This window comes from Balaenoptera physalus, assembly GCF_965194825.1.
Source record: "Balaenoptera physalus genome assembly, chromosome: 12".
Lineage (NCBI taxonomy): Eukaryota > Metazoa > Chordata > Mammalia > Artiodactyla > Balaenopteridae > Balaenoptera > Balaenoptera physalus.
Window position 1 is genome coordinate 54,329,773 of NC_138897.1, and position 19,342 is coordinate 54,349,114.

Here is a 19,342-nt window from a genome sequence, read left to right on the forward strand (position 1 = left end):
TGCAAATGAATAAACGGACAAAGAATTAATCTCAAAAATATATAAACAGCTCATGCAGCTCAATATTAAAAAAAAAACCACCCAATCCAAAAATGGGCAGAAGACCTAAATAGATATTTCTCCAAAGAAGACATACAGATGGCCAAGAGGCACATGAAAAGCTGCTCAACATCATTAATTATTAGAGAAATGCAAATCAAAACTACAATGAGGTATCACCTCACACCAGTTAGAATCGGCATCATCAGAAAATCTAGAAACAATAAATGCTGGAGAGGATGTGGAGAAAAGGAAACCCTCTTGCACTGTTGGTGGGAATGTAAATTGATACAGCCACTATGGAGAACAGTATGGAGGTTCCTTAAAGAACTAAAAATAGAATTACCATATGATCCAGCAATCCCACTACTAGGCATACACCCAGAGAAAACCATAATTCAAAAAGACACATGCACGCCAATGTTCACTGCAGCACTATTTACAATATCCAGGTCATGGAAGCAACCTAAATGCTCATCGACAGATGAATGGATAAAGAAGATGTGATACATATATACAATGGACTATTACTCAGCCATAAAAAGGAACGAAATTAGGTCATTTGTAGAGATGTGGATGCATCTATAGAGTGTCATACAGAGTGAAGTAAGTCAGAAAGAGAAAAACAAATATCGTATATTAACGCATATATGTGGAACCTAGAAAATGGTACAGATGAACCGGTTTCTAGAGCAGAAATTGAGACAGAGAAGTAGAGAAAAAACATATGGACACCAAGTGGGGAAAGAGGCGGGGGGTGGGGGTTGTGGTGTGATGAATTGGGAGATTGGGATTGACATATATACACTACTATGCATAATAGGTATAACTAATAAGAACCTGCTGTATAAAAAGATAAATAAAATTCAAAAATTCAAACAAAAGAAAAAGGTGGCCATATGTGCATGGGTTTATCTTTGGGCTTTCTATCCTGTTCCATTGATCTATATTTCTGTTTTTGTGCCAGTACCATACTGTCTTGATTACTGTAGCTTTGTAGTATAGTCTTAAGTCAGGGAGCCCGATTCCTCCAGCTACATTTTTCTTTCTCAAGATTGCTTTGGCTATTTGGGATCTTTTGTGTTTCCATACAAACTGTGAAATTTTTTGTTCTAGTTCTGTGAAAAATGCCATTGGTAGTTTGATAGGGATTGCACTGAATCTGTAGATTGCTTTGGGTAGTATAGTCATTTTCACAATATTGATTCTTCCAATCCAAGAACATGGTATATCTCTCCATCTATTTGCATCATATTTAATTTCTTTCATCCGTGTCTTACAGTTTCCTGAGTACAGGTCTTTTGTCTCCTTAGGTAGGTTTATTCCTAGGTATTTTATTCTTTTTGTTGCAATGGTAAATGGGAGTGTTTCCTTAATTTCTCTTTCAGATTTTTCATCAATAGTGTATAGGAATGCAAGAGATTTCTGTGCATTAATTTTGTATCCTGCTACTCTACCAAATTCATTGATTAGGTCTAGTAGTTTTCCGGTAGCATCTTTAGGATTCTTTATGTATAGTATCATGTTATCTGCAGACAGTGACAGCTTTACTTTTTCTTTTCTAATTTGGATTCCTTTTATTTCTTTTCCTTCTCTGAGGGCTGTGGCTAAAGCTTCCAAAACTATGTTGAATAATAGTGGTGAGTGTGGGCAACCTTGTCTTGTTCCTGATCTTAGTGGAAACGGTTTCAGTTTTCACCACTGAGAACGATGTTGGCTGTGGGTCTGTCATATATAGCCTTTATTATGTTGAGGTAAGTTCCCTCTATGCCTACTTTCTGGAGGGTTTTTATCATAAATAGGTGGTGAATTTTGTCAAAAGCTTTTTCTGCATCTATTGAGATGATCATATGGTTTTTATCCTTCAGTTTGTTAATATGGTGTATCACATTGATTGATTTGTGTATACTGAAGAATCCTTGCATCCCTGGGATAAAACACACTTGATCATGGTGTATGATCCTTTTAATGTGCTGTTGGATGCTGTTTGCTAGTATTTTGTTGAGGATTCTTTGGCATCTATGTTCATCAGTGATATTGGCCTGAAGTTTTCTTTCTTTGTGACATCTTTGCCTGGTTTTGGTATCAGGGTGACGGTGGCCTTGTAGAATGAGTTTGGGAGTGTTCTTCCCTCTGCTATATTTTGGAAGAGTTTGAGAAGGACAGGTGTTAGCTCTTCTCTAAATGTTTGATAGAATTTGCCTGTGAAGCCATTTGGTCCTGGGCTTTTGTTTGTTGGAAGATTTTTAATCACAGTCTCAATTTCAGTGCTTGTGATTGGTCTGTTTACATTTTCTATTTCTTCCTGGTTCAGTCTTGGAAGGTTGTGGTTTTCTAAGAATTTGTCCATTTCTTCCAGGTTGTCCATTTTATTGGCATAGAGTTGCTTGTAGTAGCCTCTCAGGATGCTTTGTATTTCTGCAGTGTAAGTTGTTACTTCTCCTTTTTCATTTCTAATTCTATTGATTTGGGTCTTCTCCGTTTTTCTTGATGAGTCTGGCTAACGGTTTATCAATTTTGTTTATCTTCTCAAAGAATCAGCTTTTAGTTTTACTGATGTTTGCTATTGTTTCCTTCATTTCTTTTTCATTTATTTCTGCTCTGATCTTTACGATTTCTTTCCTTCTGCTAACTTTGGGGTTTTTTGTTTTATTTTCTCTAATTGCTTTAGATGTAAGGTTAGGTTGTTTATTTGAGATGTTTCTTGTTTCTTGAGGTAGGATTGTATTGTTATAAACTTCCCTCTTAGAACTACTTTTGCTGTATCCCATAGGTTTTGGGTCATCGTGTTTTCATTGTCATTTGTTTCTAGGTATTTTTTGATTTCCTCTTTGATTTCTTCAGTGATCTCTTAGTTATTAAGTAGTGTATTGTTTAGCCTCCATGTGTTTTAGTAATTGATATCTAGTCTCATAGCGTTGTGGTCAGAAAAGATATTTGATATGCTTTCAATTTTCTTAAATTTACCAAGGCTTGATTTGTAACACGAGATATGATCTATCCTGGAGAATGTTCCATGAGCACTTGAGAAGAAAGTGTATTCTGTTGTTTTTGGATGGAATGTCCTATAAATATCAATTAAGTCCATCTTGTTTAATGTATCATTTAAATCTTGTGTTTCCTTATTTATTTTCATTTTAGATGATCTGTTCATTGGTGAAAGTGGGGTGTTAAGGTCCCCTACTATGACTGTGTTACTGTCGATTTCCCCTTTCATGGCTGTTAGCATTTGTCTTATGTACTGAGGTGCTCCTTTGTTGGGTGCATAAATATCTACAACTGTTATATCTTCTTCTTGGATGGATCCCTTGATCATTATGTAGTGTCCTTCTTTGTCTCTTGTAATAGTCTTTAAAGTCCATTTTGTCTGATATGAGAATTGCTACTCCAGCTTTCTTTTGATTTCCATTTGCATGGAGTGTCTTTTTTTCATCTCCCAACTTTCAGTCTGTAAGTGTCCCTAGGTCTGAAGTGGGTCTCTTGTAGACAGCAGATATACATACGGGTCTTGTTTTTGTATCCATTCAGCCAGTCTATGTCTTTTGGTTGGAGCATTTAATCCATTTACATTTAAGGTAATTATCAATATGTATGTTCCTATTACAATTTTCTTACTTGTTTTGCGTTTGTTATTGTAGGTCTTTTCCTTCTCTTGTGTTTCCTGCCTAGAGAAGTTCCTTTAGCATTTGTTGTCAAGCTGGCTTGATGGTGCTGAATTCTCTTAGCTTTTGCTTGTCTGTAAAGGTTTTAATTTCTCCATCAAATCTGAATGAGATCCTTGCTGGGTAGAGTAATATTGGGTGTAGGTTTTTCCCTTTCATCACTTTAAATATGCCCTGCCACTCCCTTCTGGCTTGCAGAGTTTCTGCTGAAAGATCAGCTGTTAACCTTACAGGAATTCCCTTGTATATTGTTTGTTGTTTTTCCCTTGCTGCTTTTAATATTGTTTCTTTGTATTTAATTTTTGATAGTTTCATTAATATGTGTCTTGGCGTGTTTCTCCTTGGATTTATCCTGTATGGGACTCTCTGTGCTTTCTGGACTTGATTGACTATTTCCTTTCCCATATTAGCGAAGTTTTGAACTATAATCTCGTCAAATATTTTCTTAGTCCCTTTTTCTCTTCTTCTTCTGGGACCCGAATAATTTGAATGTTGGTGTGTTTAATGTTGTCCCAGAGGTTTCTGAGACTGTCCTCAATTCTTTTCATTCTTTTTTCTTTATTCTGCTCTGCAGTAATTTTTTCCACTATTTTATCTTCCAGGTCACTTATCCGTTCTTCTGCCTCAGTTATTCTGCTATTGATTCCTTCTAGAGAATTTTTAATTTCATTTATTGTGTTGTTCATCATTGTTTGTTTGCTCTTTAGTTCTTTTAGGTCCTTATTAAATGTTTCTTGTATTTTCTCCATTCTATTTCCAAGATTTTGGATCATCTTTACTATCATTACTCTGAATTCTTTTTCAGGTAGACTACCTATTTCCTCTTCATTTGTTTGGTCTGGTGGGTTTTTACCTTGGTCCTTCATCTGTTTTGTGTTTCTCTGTCTTCTCATTTTGCTTAACTTACTGTGTTGGGGTCTCCTTTTCGCAGGCTGCAGGTTCGTAGTTCCTGTTGTTTTTGGTGTCTGCCCCCAGTGGTAAGGTTGGTTCAGTGGGTTGTGTAGGCTCCCTGGTGGAGGGGACTGATGCCTGTGTTCTAGAGGATGAGGCTGGGTCTTGTCTTTCTGGTGGGCAGGTCTGCGTCCGGTGGTGTGTTTTGGGCTGTCTGTGACCTTATTATGATTTTAGGCAGCCTCTCTGCTAATGGGTGGGGTTGGGTTCCTGTCTTGCTAGTTGTTTGGCATAGGGTGTCCAGCACTGTAGCTTTCTGGTCATTGAGTGGAGCTGGGTCTTAGCATTGAGATGGAGATCTCTTGGAGAGCTTTCGCCATTTGATATTATGTGGAGCTGGGAGGTCTCTGGTGGACCAATGTCCTGAACTTGGCTCTCCCACCTCAGAGGCACAGGCCTGACACCTGGCTGGAGCATGAAGACCCTGTCAGCCACACGGCTCAGAAGAAAAGGGAGAAAAAAAGAAAGAAAGAAAGAAAAAATAAAATAAAATAAAGTTGTTAAAATAAAACATTATTAAAAAGTAATTTAAAAAAAGGAAAGAAAAGAAAAAATGGACAGGCAGAACCCTAGGACAAATGGTAAAAGCAAAGCTATACAGACAAAATCATACAAAGAAGCATACACATACACACTCACAAAAAGAGAAAAAGGAAAAATATATATATTTAGTTGCTCCCAAAGTCCACTGCCTCAATTTTGGGATGATTCGTTGTCTATTCAGGTATCCCACAGATGCAGGGTACATCAAGTTGATTGTGGAGATTTAATCCGCTGCTCCTGAGGCTGCTGGGAGAGATTTCCCTTTCTCTTCTTTGTTCGCACAGCTCCTGGGGTTCAGCTTTGGATTTGGCCCCGCCTCTGCGTGCAGGTTGCCTGAAGGCGTCTGTTTCCGTTCAGACAGGACGGGGTTAAAGGAGTGGCTGATTAGGGGGCTCTGGCTCACTCAGGCCGGGGGGAGAGACGGGTACGGAATGCGGGGTGAGCCTGGACGTTGCAACAGCCTGAGGCACGCCGTGTGTTCTCCCGGAGAAGTTGTCTCTGGATCACGGGACCCTGGCAGTGGAGGGCTGCACAGGCTCCCGGGAGGGGAGGTGTGGATAGTGACCTGTGCTCGCACACAGGCTTCCTGGTGGCTGCAGCAGCAGCCTTAGCATCTCATGCCCATCTCTGGTGTCTGTGCTGATAGCCGTGCCTCGCGCCCGTCTCTGGAGCTTGTTTAGGCGGTGCTCTGAATCTCCTCTCCTCGCGCACCAGGAAACAAAGAGGCAAGAAAAAGTCTCTTGCCTTTTCGGCAGCTCCAGACTTTTTCCCGGACTCCCTCCCGGCTAGCTCTGGCTCACTAGCCCCCTTCAGGCTTCCTTCACGCAGCCAACCCCAGTCCTCTCCCTGGGATCCGACCTCCGAAGCCAGAGCCTCAGCTCCCAGCCCCCGCCCGCCCCAGCGGGTGAGCGGACAAGCCTCTCGGGCTGGTGAGTGCTGGTCGGCACCGATCCTCTGTGCGGGAATCTCTCCGCTTTGCCCTCCGCACCCCTGTTGCTGTGCTCTCCTCCACAGCTCCGAAGCTTCTCCCCCGTCCACCCTCCGTCTCCACCAGTGAAGGTGCTTGCTAGTGTGTGGAAGCTTGTCCTCCTTCACAGCTCCCTCCCAGAGGTGCAGGTCCCGTCCCTATTCTTTCGTCTCTGTTGTTTCTTTTTTCTTGTGCCCTACGCAGGTACATGGGAGTTTCTTGCTGTTCGGGAGGTCTGAGGTCTTCTGCCAGCATTCAGTAGGTGTTCTGTAGGAGTTGTTCCACATGTAGATGTATTTCTGATGTATTTGTGGGGAGGAAGGTGATCTCCACGTCTTACTCCTCTGCCATCTTGAAGGTCTCTGAAAAACTATGCACTTTTAACTGGAACAGGAGGATGTTCTGGGCATTAACGTGGACTTGGCATACACAGTGGGTGAAAACGACATGCAAGCTCAGTTCAGTAAAAACAGCCATTGAATTAGCGGTTTGCTGGTGGAAAACAGGATTGCAAGTGACATGCTTATCTACACAGAAAACCTCAAGGTAGGTACAAAAAAACAAAACCAAAAAACCTCCTAGGACTAATGAATGAGTTTAGTAAGGCAACAAGACTCAAGGTCAATACACAGAATAATCGTATTTCTAAATATCATTAAGGTAAAGTCTGAAACTTAAATTTTTAAAAATCCCACTTATAATAGCTTTCCCCAAAATGAAATACTTAGGTATCAATCTAACATGTACAGGTATTTGTATGCTGTAAACCACCAGACGCAGATGAAAGAAATAAAGGAAAATACAGATAAATGGAGAGACATGCTGCATTCATGGATTGTAAGATTCAACATAGTAAAGATTTCCAGTCTCTCCAAATTGATCTACAGATTTAACACGATTCCAATAAAAAATTTTTGTGGATATGGATAAGTTGATTGTAAAACTTATATGGAAACCGAAGAAACTAGAAAAGCTAAATCAATTTTGGGGAGAAAAAGGGAACAAAATGGAAAGAATTACACCATGCAATTTTAAGAATTACTTATATAAGGCTACAGTAATCAACATTATGTGTTATTGACAAAGGAATCGACACATAGGTTAATGAAACAGAATAGAGAATCGAGAAATAGATCCACATAAATATGGCCAATTTATTTTTGACCAGGGTGGAAAACAATTCAATTGAGAAAGCACAGTTATTTCAACAAATGGGGCAATTGAACATTCACATGCAAAAAAATGAATCTTGAACCTCAAACCTTATAAAAAATTAACTCAAAATGTCAACTATAAACTTCTAGCAAAAAGCTTAAGGAAAAATCTTTGTGACTTGGGACCCAGAAAAGAATTCTTAGACATGACAGCCAAAGGCAGGTCTATTTTTTTTAAATTGACAAATTTGACTTCATAAAAATTAAACTTTTGCTCTGTAAAGGACACAGTTAAGAGAATGAAAGAACTAATTTTTCTCTACAAGCTATATGCCTTTTCCTTTTCTTGCCTTATTGCACCAACAATATAATGTTGAATAGTAGTGAAGAAAGCAGACATCCTTGCCTTTTTCCTAATCTTTGGAAGAAAGCATTCAGACTTTTCACCATTAAGAATGATTTTTAGTGGTAGGGTTTTAACAGCTGTCCTTTATCAGACTGAGAAAGTCCCTTCTATTCCAAGATTGCTGAGAGTTTTATTATTAATGGATGTTGAAATCTGCCAAATGTATTTCTACATCAATTGATATAGTCACATGGTTTTTCTTTCTTAGACTATTAATATGTTAGATTTTACTGACTAATTTTTGAATATTGAACCAGCTTTGCATCCCTGGGGTAAACTCTACTTGGTCAAGATATATTATTATTTTTATATATCACTGGATTTGATTTGCTAATATTTTGGTGAAGATGTTTACATCTATGTTCATGAAGCATATTGGTCTGTAGTGTTCATTGGTATGCTGATTAGATCAGAGTCACATATAACAAATCTGTAGCTCAAGAGTGGTAATAAGAATTAAACATAGTAATATGGGGTTGCTTTCCTGAGCTCCTCCCTTTCAACCATCTTCCCAGTAATTTCTGGTTTCCTGGGGCTCCTCTTTTTGGCCCTCTGGCCAGAAAGCTGGGGCTTTAGTTACTCCTCTTTGCCACATAGTTCTATGACTGCGTCCATGCCTAAGGTCAAGCAGCAAGAAAAAATGGGGGTGGGGAGTGGAGTAAAAAGTGAGATGGCAACCTCACTGCTGGTTCAGAAGTCAGTTTGAATTCTCATCTTCTTCCCCAATTTGCCTACTATTTACTTTTCAAAGCCTTCGAATAGCTGCTCCATGCATTCTGTCCTGGTTTTATAGCTGTGTTCAGTGGCAGAAACAGTACGGAATGTTTTGACTCCATCTTAACTGAAACCATTAAAAGCTAGTTTAATCAGAATTCTGACAGCAGGCTTCTGTTATATTATATTCCTACTAGCTTTTACTTCATAAAACTTAAGCCTGCTTGCTCACCTATACCAGCAAACTCTCTCAACTTGGTCCAAAAAGACCTAACAGGCTTGGCAGGTTTTCTTTTAAGGGCACCCTCATTCCTTCCTTAAAGACTAAAGAAAAAGGCAGAAGTCTTCATCTCCCTAATCATAGTCTCTCTGATATCAAGTAGAGGTCCCCTAAAATTCAAGTCAGTGCCCTAGAGAGCAACAGAGCAATCGTGGTTGAAAATTATTTTATCTCTGGTGTTTAGTACTTGTCTCTGTTCCTTAAAAGTATAACTATGGTAGTACTGACTTTAATCAAGAGCCAAACCACATTAACAGATTACCTTAAAAAATCACACAAGCTCTCAGAGGTAAAACTCGGTAGAGGTACTTCTTGATGCTAAGGACATAATTTTTTTAAAAAACTAAAGATATAGAAAAAATGAAAATTAATGAAAACAGAAAGCAAAAGCTTATTAGGCAGAATCAGAGGAGTTACATGAAGAATGAATAAGCTAGTGTCCTACAGCCAACTCCCTCAACAAATATAGGGACATATTTAACAGAAAGGGCTAAATTATCTAGATAATTATGACACTGACATAACAGGAAATCCAAAAATGAGTTTCTGTTTCATGCTCAAGGAAGGCAAGATATTGGGGGAAAATGCAGGCACAGAGAGTACAAAAGATGACAGCAGAGCTGTCCTTCATAACAAATGATCCAAAAATATGAAGTAGTGTCACCTTCAGTCCGATTTTGCTACATACTTTCAGAAAGTGATAAGGTATAAAGCAAAGGAAGGAATTGAGAGGTAAGTTAATGAGCCTGTGCTCTAGAGCCCACGAGCCACAACTACTGAGTCCTCGTGCTACAACTACTGAAGCCCGTGCGCCTAGAGCCCGTGCTCCACAACAAGAGAAGCCACCACAATGAGAAGCATGTGCACCACAACAAAGAGTAGCCCCCGCTCGCTGCAACTAGAGAAAGCCTGCACGCAGCAACGAAGACCCAACAGAGCCAAAAATAAATAAATTAATTAAAAAAAAAATGTCCTGCTTAGATTTCATAATTACGGTTAACATAATCTTAAACCAAAGGAAAAAAATTTTAGAACAAGTTCCAAAAAAAATCATCTCCCCACCTCACATAAATTCAAGGATACCACAATTCAAACACAGAATCCTTTTTAACCCCTTAAAGACAATTATTAAGCAGGCATTCTACCAAATCAAACAGTCACAGGGTCTGATTAATTTTTCTCCCAACCATTAAGGCTAATAATATCAGGACACTGTCCAGAAGACCTGAGATACTTGGCTTGAAGTTTTTTTCCTCCATTGATAATTTTTTTTAATTGAAGTATAGTTGATCTAAAATACTGTGTTACAATGTTCATTGCAGCTCTATTTATAATAGCCAGGACATGGAAGCAACCTAAGTGTCCATCGACAGATGAATGGACAAAGATGTGGCACATATATACAATGGAATATTACTCAGCCGTAAAAAGAAATGAAACTGAGTTATTTGTAGTGAGGTGAATGGACCTAGAGACTGTCATACAGAGTGAAGTAAGTCAGAAAGAGAAAAACAAATACCGTATGCTAACACATATATATGGAATCTAAAAAAAAAAAAAAAGGTTCTGACGAACCTAGGGGAAGGACAGGAATAAAGACACAGACATAGAAAATGGACTTGAGGACACAGGGAGGGGGAAGGGTAAGCTGGGACGAAGTGAGAGAGTGGAATGGACATATACACGCTACCAAATGTAAAACAGATAGCTAGTGGGAAGTAGCCGCATAGCACAGGGAGATCAGCTCGGTGCTTTGTGACCACCTAGAGGGGTGGGATAGGGAGGGTGGGAGGGAGACACAAGAGGGAGGAGATATGGGGATATATGTATACATATAGCTGATTCACTTTGTTATACAGCAGAAACTAACACACCATTGTAAAGCAATTATACTCCAATAAAGATGTTTAAGAAATAAATAAATAAAATATTGTGTTAGTTTCAGGTGTACAGCAAAGTGGTTCATATATATATATATATATATTTTTTTTTTTCAGATTATGTTCCATCATAGGTTATTACAAGATATTGAACATTGTTCCCTGTGTTATACAGTAAATCTTTGTTGCCACCTGAGATAACTTGGAATTTGAAATGTATACCTGCTGGTCAGCCCTTCTAATCCATCTCTACCTTTCAGGAGAATAGTATATTCCACATAATCTCAATTGAACACTTTTCCCCTTACATGCCAACATAATACTTGATTTATGTATTGTTAAAAAGAAATATAATGTGCTGTATTCATATTAGATTATATAATTTTTTTTCCAGTTCTTACTCTTATATCCTTTTTTTTATTCCCAAACTTCTTTTCATTCCTCTGGAAGGAAAAAAAACCCAAAAAAACTAAAAACTGACATATTAGTTTTTGGAAACTGACATACCCATGGGCAATCTCAAGATTATTATATTTAAGAGTTTGATGGCATCTTTCTTAAATGTATCTTAGCTAATGGTTTTAAGCTACTGGTTTTCCCTCTAATACCGCACCTTTCCCTAAATTATGACAGCTCTGTAATACAAGCAGAGCATGTATTGTTACATTCATTTTAAATACAAGGAAATGGGTAAGTTCAAAGAGGTCAAGTAACTTTCCCAAAGTGAAATCTAGATAATGGCAGGCTGAATCTAGCATCCAGGACTCCTGACTTCTACTTCAATGCTATTTCCTCTATAATACACACCTTTTCTATCAAAAGGATAATACATATCTCAAGACACACAGATCCTATACATCAAAATTAAAGAATGAGTACAACCTTCTGAAGAAGCTCTAAATAAAATGTTATATTTTCTATGTAAGGTTCACCAATCAAGAGATACAACCAATGAAGGTCTCTTGAGAAAATTTCCATTAAAAAACCTAGTGTAGCTTTCCTGCTTCCAAAGAGAGAACCTAGTGAATGGTAATTGGATGGTAACTGAACTATGCCAGTTGAAGATGCCAATTCTCAGATTCCCAAATCACAGTATTTTATTTAACTTTCTATGACCATTTAGTCAATGGGAAAACAAAAGTGATAGATTTTAAAGGCCCCCTTCTTTCCCCTCCTAGATTCTAAGTGTGATCTCCAGAACAGTGACAGCAATAGAAAAATCACCGAAAATTTGTTGGAAATGCAAATTCTCAGGCTTCACCCAGGCCTACTGTGTCATAGACTCCTGGGGTGGTACCCAGCAATCTGTGTTTTAACAAGCCCTCCAGATAATTCTTATGCATACCAAAGTTTGAGAACTACTGTCTTAAACTATCAATGCTTTGAAAACATTGCATTTCTGTTTCTCTGCTATGTATACAAGCTCTTTATAACTTGTCATTTTAAGAACATCTTCTCCATACTATATTAATTTGATTGCACTTTTAATGACAAATTCATTTTTCCCTGTTCAGTGTTCCATGAGTTCTGGCTCATGCAGAACTAGCATAAAGTTTAAATACAAGTTGCTATAAATTTAATAGTTAGCCTTAACTATCATATTTCACTGACTCCGTATCTTTTAAAATTTCATTTAAAAAAATCCCTTGCCCTTCTTGTACCTAAATAATATATCTTCTAATCAGTAATGAGCCTTATGAGTCAGTATTTTATTTATTGTACAATAATGCTTCATGGAGAATTGTATTACTTATAGTTTTTATATCCTATATTTTCTATAAACAAAAATCCAAAGTCCTTCAGGGTACAACTTTTCTAATCTGTTATGCATTTTAATTATTTAATACTTATTTTTGCCCAGTTTCTACAGGATGCACTGTGAAACTAATGTGCCAGCAGGTACATGTCATGCATTCCTTTTTCTTTCTTCTAATGTCTGATAACAAATGAAAGTGGGGATGCTAGGAATTGTTAAAAAGAAAGTAAATGAATTCTTTGTCTCACTCTGCAAAGATGTACTAAACTCACATTTCCCAAAGGAGAAAGAAGATATTCAAAGGAAATAAGGGTCACAATATATATAACAAATGTTTAAGGAATCAGGATGTTTGAACTCCAAGGTCAGATGGTTTGCTCTGAAGAACTCTGGATGATGTGGTAAGAAAGGAAAACATTGAAGGCTAGATGGTAATCTAGGACACACAGCGCACATTTCAGACAAGTCTGCAAAAGCATTAAACAAAAACGTGCCTGCTTGTTTGAAGTCAGAATTGGCAATTAGTAATCTATTTAAAACCTTTCACACATTGATGGTGAAATGGAAGAATGTCAGTACTTATATTTCAGTAAAAGTATCTAGGGGAAAAAAGCCATCACAATTTAAAAGTGTCCATATTTAAAATATAAACTTACAATACAGAGAACGAGAACACTTATGACTTTTTTTAAAGGCAAAGATAGAAAACAGGAAAAAGATGGCCCCAAAGTTGGAACTAAAATGTTTGATATCCACAGACATTTTAGCCAGACAACAAGGTTTTCAAATAGATGGATAACCTGTCAGATCAATAGGAATAGTATGTAGCAGGAGCTGCTTCAATGGATTCAGACTAGGCTGGAGGCAAACCCAAAGGCAGCCTACTTTTTTAAGTGCCAAATGAGAATGACAAAATTGGAAGAAGTCAATAGGAAGGATGAAAAGAAATTAGACATCTTTACAAAAACCTGCCCAATTTAACAGTTTGTCTTTACACCAGAATGCAAAGAAGAAATGCATAGACTCTAAAACTGTATTAGAGAGAAGAAAACCCATGGGAGAAATGACCAAGATCAAAACTCTAGTCCTTAACAGTTGAAAGCAACCATGGATTATAAGACTACGTATAAAGGGGATTCAAGTTGTGATTTAATATTTATATGACAAACATCACTGCTGAAACATTCCTCAGGATCAATAAAGCCTACAACTTCTCTAAACAGTTCTTTGGAGTTCTATATTTGTAAGATACTGTCATTAATCTGTTTCCTATGCCCAGCTTGGTAGGTAGGTAGTTACCGGAAAAAGGAAAGCAAAGCAGTTTTATATTGAGCAACTGTAAGGAATCTGTACTAATTTTCACAATTGGACAAAGAAAACTTCCTAAACAGCCAAATACCAAAAAATCACAAACCAAAGCTTTATAGTTTATAGCAGTGTGATAACAATTAGTATATCCCAAATGATAACCTTACGAATTACCATATAAGACAACAATTCAACTCTATATAAAGATAGGGTCAGTGATTTTGCAACTGAACAAAATATGGTGTGTTTGATTCTAAATTAGAGCCCCTTAGAATATTAAAGTTATTAAGAACTCTAGGGGGCAAGGGGATGACAAAAATGACAATATTTTACTTTCATCCAACATTTGCAACTAATACAGAGTGGCTCTGTTCTTGGAACTGGGCCAATGTATTTGATTCTTTTTTAAATCAAAGATGATTTAGAATAGGAAGCAACCAGAAAACTTTTGAAATATTTTGGAAGGAAAATATACAGTCTTTTTAATCTTGCTAGGAAAAATAAATAAATGGAGGTGCAAAAACAGTGGGCAAAAAAAAAAAACAGGTTTGCTACAGCACACCTGCTCTCATTGAGAGGTTTTGTTTCTTCTTTTCACATTTGCTCTTACAATTTTCTTCAAAAAATCCTGTCCACCTATTCATCCTTCAGGGAATAAAAAACACAATTAAAAGAAAAACAAACAAACAAAAGCATTCCATACAAACCTGAAGGAAAAATTAATCTATGATCCAGATGTTTGTGAAGGTATATGAAATAAGAACAGACAGGATAAGACATTTAAGGATAAAGCGGTAAGTTTTCTGATATTTATTTTCCAAAAAGTGGGTGGGATTAGAAGTAAGATAAGCATCTATCAGTCTTAAATGAAAACAAAGAGGGACACTCATGATTCAAAGCAATCAATCTATCATCAAGCCAGGCTTGCTGTAAGATTATAGGTCCAGTTCTCATGTTAACTTTTTTAGATAATATTTTTAGATAAATTTTCTGGAAAGAAATGAGTAACAGAAATTTTTTGTTGTTGAAATAAAATGATTCGGTTTCAAATCCTTTTTAATATTCTCCTTTCCCAATTCTCTTCACCTCAATCCAGAAACCCCTCCATCCAGACAGAGTTCATGTTTTCTTTCTTTTCTATTTTAGTGAAAACACACCACATTGATTGTAAGAATCTTACTAGATTTCCATTTGCTTTGCCTCAGCTCCTACATTAATCCAAACAATAAGGGCCTTTAAAACATTCATAAATAACCTGCTGCTGCTGGCACCTAGGAGCCGAGTGCAGCAATGTTAAGCAACAACAAATTTCATAGTTCAAGAGGCACAGTTAAGGAAAAAGGTTGCTCAGGAAATCACTCTTATTTAGCACAAAGATCCTTAAAAATTGCATGAAATCAGTCAAGTAACTATAGAAACCAATTTCTTCAGCTCCATATCACACGTCTCACACCTCAATTGTCTTTATTATCGTCTGCTGTCAGATCCTTAATCAGAAATGTGAACAGGCTTGATGATTTATTCAGCAGGGAAAAGAATCTGTAGGTCAAGTGAAAAATTTCACACACACACCCATACCAACACCACGTCTTCAACCTCAGGTACTTTCATTTCCTTCTGTTCTCAGCAGCTCTGGGGGCAACTCCAGTGAGATCCAATATTAAGGCTCAATTAAAATAAGCTCCAATTAGTGGAGCTTTTTTCTCTGGGGCTAGAAAAGTCAGGAAATGGATATTGGGAAATGTAAAAAGTCAGCTACTGAGAGGAGGCTGCAGACATAAATGAACTTATTTGTTGATTTCTACAGTTGCTATGCAGAGGCCTCTGGGAGTAAAAGCTTAACCAGTCTAAGCTATAAACTAAAACCCCCGCAGCTAAACATGAACTGTGTGAAACAAGGGCTCCATTCCAGAACAGAAAACTGCTGGGCCCAGAAAATTAAAAGCCAGAGGCGTTTTCCATTTAAAACTAAATCCCAGTACCACCTCCCAGCCAAAGAATTATAAGCAGTATCAGATTTACAAAACGAACAATTACCCTGGAAAAATGTAGCCTATTGTACGGTCCCAGATGCTAAATCTCAGAAGTTTCTTTTCTTTCTTTCTTTTTTTTTAATCCCACATTATATTCCTCCAAGTGTACTGCTGTAGTTTACAAAGAGCCATTTCTAGACAGGCCTAAGCCTTGAAAATAAATTTTAAAAGGAGAGCACATAACTCATTGACCTCATTTGAAGTACTGCCCTTGCCTGCAGCAGTTCCTGTCCTTCCCCAAGGCTTCGGCAAATGGTATGCAACAGCAAAATAAACCCTGACCTAATTGCCAGGAGAGAGCTGCCAACCTTCCCTCAAACACAAAGACAAGCATGGTAACTTGAAAGTCCTACCTCTTTGGCTTTCTGCTTTAATCTCAGCTGTTCTGGATCTTCTTTATTGGAACGACTCTATCAAAGGAAAAGAAAATTTTAATAGAAATTACTAGCATCTAAACACCATAGTTGCCGTTAAATATTTAATAAATGACAATTTTCTCTTGTGATTGAAAACCTTAGCTCCAGGGGAAAATGCCTCAATCCAGTCTCGTGCTCTCCCTCCCACCTCCCCCTCCCTCTCATCATCTGGGCTGGCTGCTGCAGTCTAGCCCGGAGGAAGCTTATAGAGAAAATGATGCTAACAATGTCAGTCAGGTCCAGTTGAGGCATGACGTTGTTCTTGCTGGAACACTAAAAACTGAAAAATGGATGGTAGAGATGAAGGAAAAGAAAAGGATAACTGTTGGCTCAAATGAATGAAAACAATCAACATGGGCTAATCCTTAGGTGAAGCCATTTTGGTAAAAAACATGGTATTTCAAGGACTATTAAAAACAAGAACGTGATGAACTTTGAACCAAATTTCTCTCTCTTCAAAAGTGTAATTTTTAAAAAATAAGAAATACATCCCAATGTTTTCATTAGAGTATCTTATCATCTTTGGGTCCTCTATAGCACTTAACAGAATGCTGTGCCCAAGAAAATGTTCAATAAATGTTTATTGAATGTCACTTTCCATACTGATTCAGTTTAACATTCAAAAAATGAATAATCTTACAGGACTGCTATAAGAAAAGAGCTACCTTCTACATGTAATGCTATGATGGAACCAAAGGTAAGGAAAGAACTATATTTCTGACACTACAGACATTTGTCCACTGAAAAATATGCTGCGGATAGGTGTATTCTTCTTATTCTAATAAAGTTACCTAACTCCTTATAAATCTGAATATTCCATAACATTCAATAGCAGCTAACTAAAGATAGCTAACAAAATGAAAGCAAAAAGTATTTTCCTATTTACTTAGTTTAACTGATAATGTTTTTACTGATTTATCAGTACTTCTGTTAAAGGAAAACACAAGGAAGAAACTGTTTAGATTTGAGTGCCTTCTAATTTTAAACACCTTAATTAAATACCTACATAAGATTCTACCCAAAGCTAATACATTTTTTCTTAATTTTGTCTCCAATCTAATAAAACAACTTCACTCTAGCCCAAACTAAGAAAACTCCCTTGTTATTCTACTTATGTTAGGAGAGAATGAGTATGAGTATATGTGTATTCACATAAAAATATGTGTGTATGTATATGTGTGTGTACATAATTTTTGCCACAGTATAAAATGGGCACATTTGGGTATCAAGCCTTTGTCAGTCAACCAATATTTATTGACTATCCATAGTATATATTCTACTCTGTGTGCCATGGTTCTAGGACTTGGAGATATAGAAATGAGGTAACAAGACAAAGTCTCTGCCTTCGAGTAACTTACATTTTAAGAGAAAAATAAAACAATTTTATAGAAATTAAACACAACTGTGAAATGTAAAACATTTATGATGGGGAAAAATAAAAAACAATGACTGATAGTGATAAGTACTATAAAGAAAATCAAATAGGATAATGTGATAGAAAGGGGGGCGTACTTCTATAGCTAGAACGGGATGGAAGGCATCTCTGAGGAGTGACAACTGAGCAGAGATCTGAATGACAAGAAGGAGGCAGCCACATAACGATCTGGGGGAAGAACACTCTTAAGCAGAAGGTACAGTCACTGCAGAAGCCAAAAATTGGGAATATGGTTGGCATACTTGAGGAAAGAAAGAAGGCTGGTGTGGTTGGAGCATAAAGAAAAGTTGAGAGATAAGGCTGGAGACAATGTGCCGCCTTGTAGGTCATGATAAGGAGTTGGGGTTTGATTCTAGTTGTCAGAAAAAGCCAGTGGAGGGTCTGGAGCACAGGTGTGAGAGGGCACTGGCAGGACACTTTCGGAAGGTCACTCTAGCTGCCGTACAGAGGATGCACTGTGCGGGTGCAAGACTGGAGACACAGGCACACAGAGCCGTTAGGAAGCTGCTCTAAAACAACCGCTGTAAATGCAAGACTGAGAAAAAGATGAGGGCAACTTGAACCAGCACCACAGAATATGATGATAAATAACTAGATCGAAATACATGTTGGGTGGGGGTAGAGTCAACCAGATTTATCGATGGATTCGATATAGGGTGTGAAGTAAAGAGAGGAATCAAGAATGATGCCTAGGATTATGGCCTAAGTAACTGGAAGGATAGAAAATTCCAACTTCCCGAGAAGGTAAAGACCAGAGTAGATTTGGGGAAAGGGAACTCAGTGTTCAGTTTTAGATGTTTCATTAGTAGTCTAGGATACAAACTTGGAGCACAAAGAAAGGTCACTGTGACTGGAGCAGAATGAGTGAAGAAGGGAAGGACATGAGGCAAGTTCAGAGAGAGAGGTGGGTGCCTTTTAAAATTTGGTAGTAAGTTTGGATTTTATTTTAAGGCAAGAGGAAGTCACTGAAGGATTTTAAGCAACAGAGACACACATGATTTGTTATGAAAACATTATCCCGACAACAGTATGAAAAATGGATTGTAGAAGGAAAAGGACATTAGTTAGAAGACATTATAAAGGTCCAAGGGAAAGATGACTCAGACCAGAGTGATGACAACAGCGATGAAGAGAAGGTGGTGGATACATTTTGGGAACTGAATAGGAAAGCGAACTGGACGTAGGGAGAGAAAAGAGGAAAAGGAGTTAAAGATGACTCCTAGGTTTTTTTGGCTTGAACATCTGGGTGAATAATGATGTCATTTACTGAGTTAGAAAATCTGTAAGAGTAGAAGGTAAAACTACGAGAAAGTGAGAGCCAGTATAATATACTACACCCGATAATAACTAAACAAGTATTTAAAGGTTTATAACCTTGTTTACAGCATAGTAATTGGGAATAAAATACCAATAAACCACCTCATTACACTGGCTGTGTGCTTGCTTATAATACTCAAGGGCTCGAGAAAGAGCATCCTCCTGTCCCAGCAGCCTTTCCCAGTGCAAGAGGGGTCAGAATGGGGGCTGAGACTGTGGGACAGTGAGACGCTGCACAGTGACAAGGTTGTGGTGCACCTTGGCACATGAAGGTATAGGCCAGAGGTCAAGAATGCAGGGTGAGGAAGGGCTGGGGAAGACCCACCAAGGCATGGGCCAGTGGGCATGGCGGCCAATTACATGGGCGATGAAATGAGGGCAGGGGTAACAGTGGTAGCAGACAGAAGAGTCAGTCAGCATGGCTGCTTGGGAGATTGGTTACATTGATCAAATAAGTAAACTGAGAACATAAGTAAATATA

At 37.9% G+C, this 19,342-nt stretch overlaps 1 protein-coding gene across 9 annotated transcripts in view; it reads right to left on the reverse strand.

Annotated features, from left to right (window-relative positions):
* The window catches only part of TAF4B (TATA-box binding protein associated factor 4b), a 141,367-nt gene that overhangs the window by 55,910 nt on the left and 66,115 nt on the right, over positions 1 to 19,342 (reverse strand). For 8 of the 9 annotated variants that reach the window (XR_014251500.1, XR_014251501.1, XR_014251502.1 and 5 more), the window contains one exon: positions 16,047 to 16,103. Coding sequence is in view for 5 of the 9 variants with exons in the window: in XM_082416039.1 (XP_082272165.1) it covers positions 16,047 to 16,103 (57 nt within the window). In the remaining 4 variants the exon portion in view is untranslated. Of the gene's footprint in view, positions 1 to 3,678; positions 14,306 to 16,046; positions 16,104 to 19,342 lie in introns of those variants that run through there. The other variant, XM_082416040.1, reaches the window with a different exon arrangement.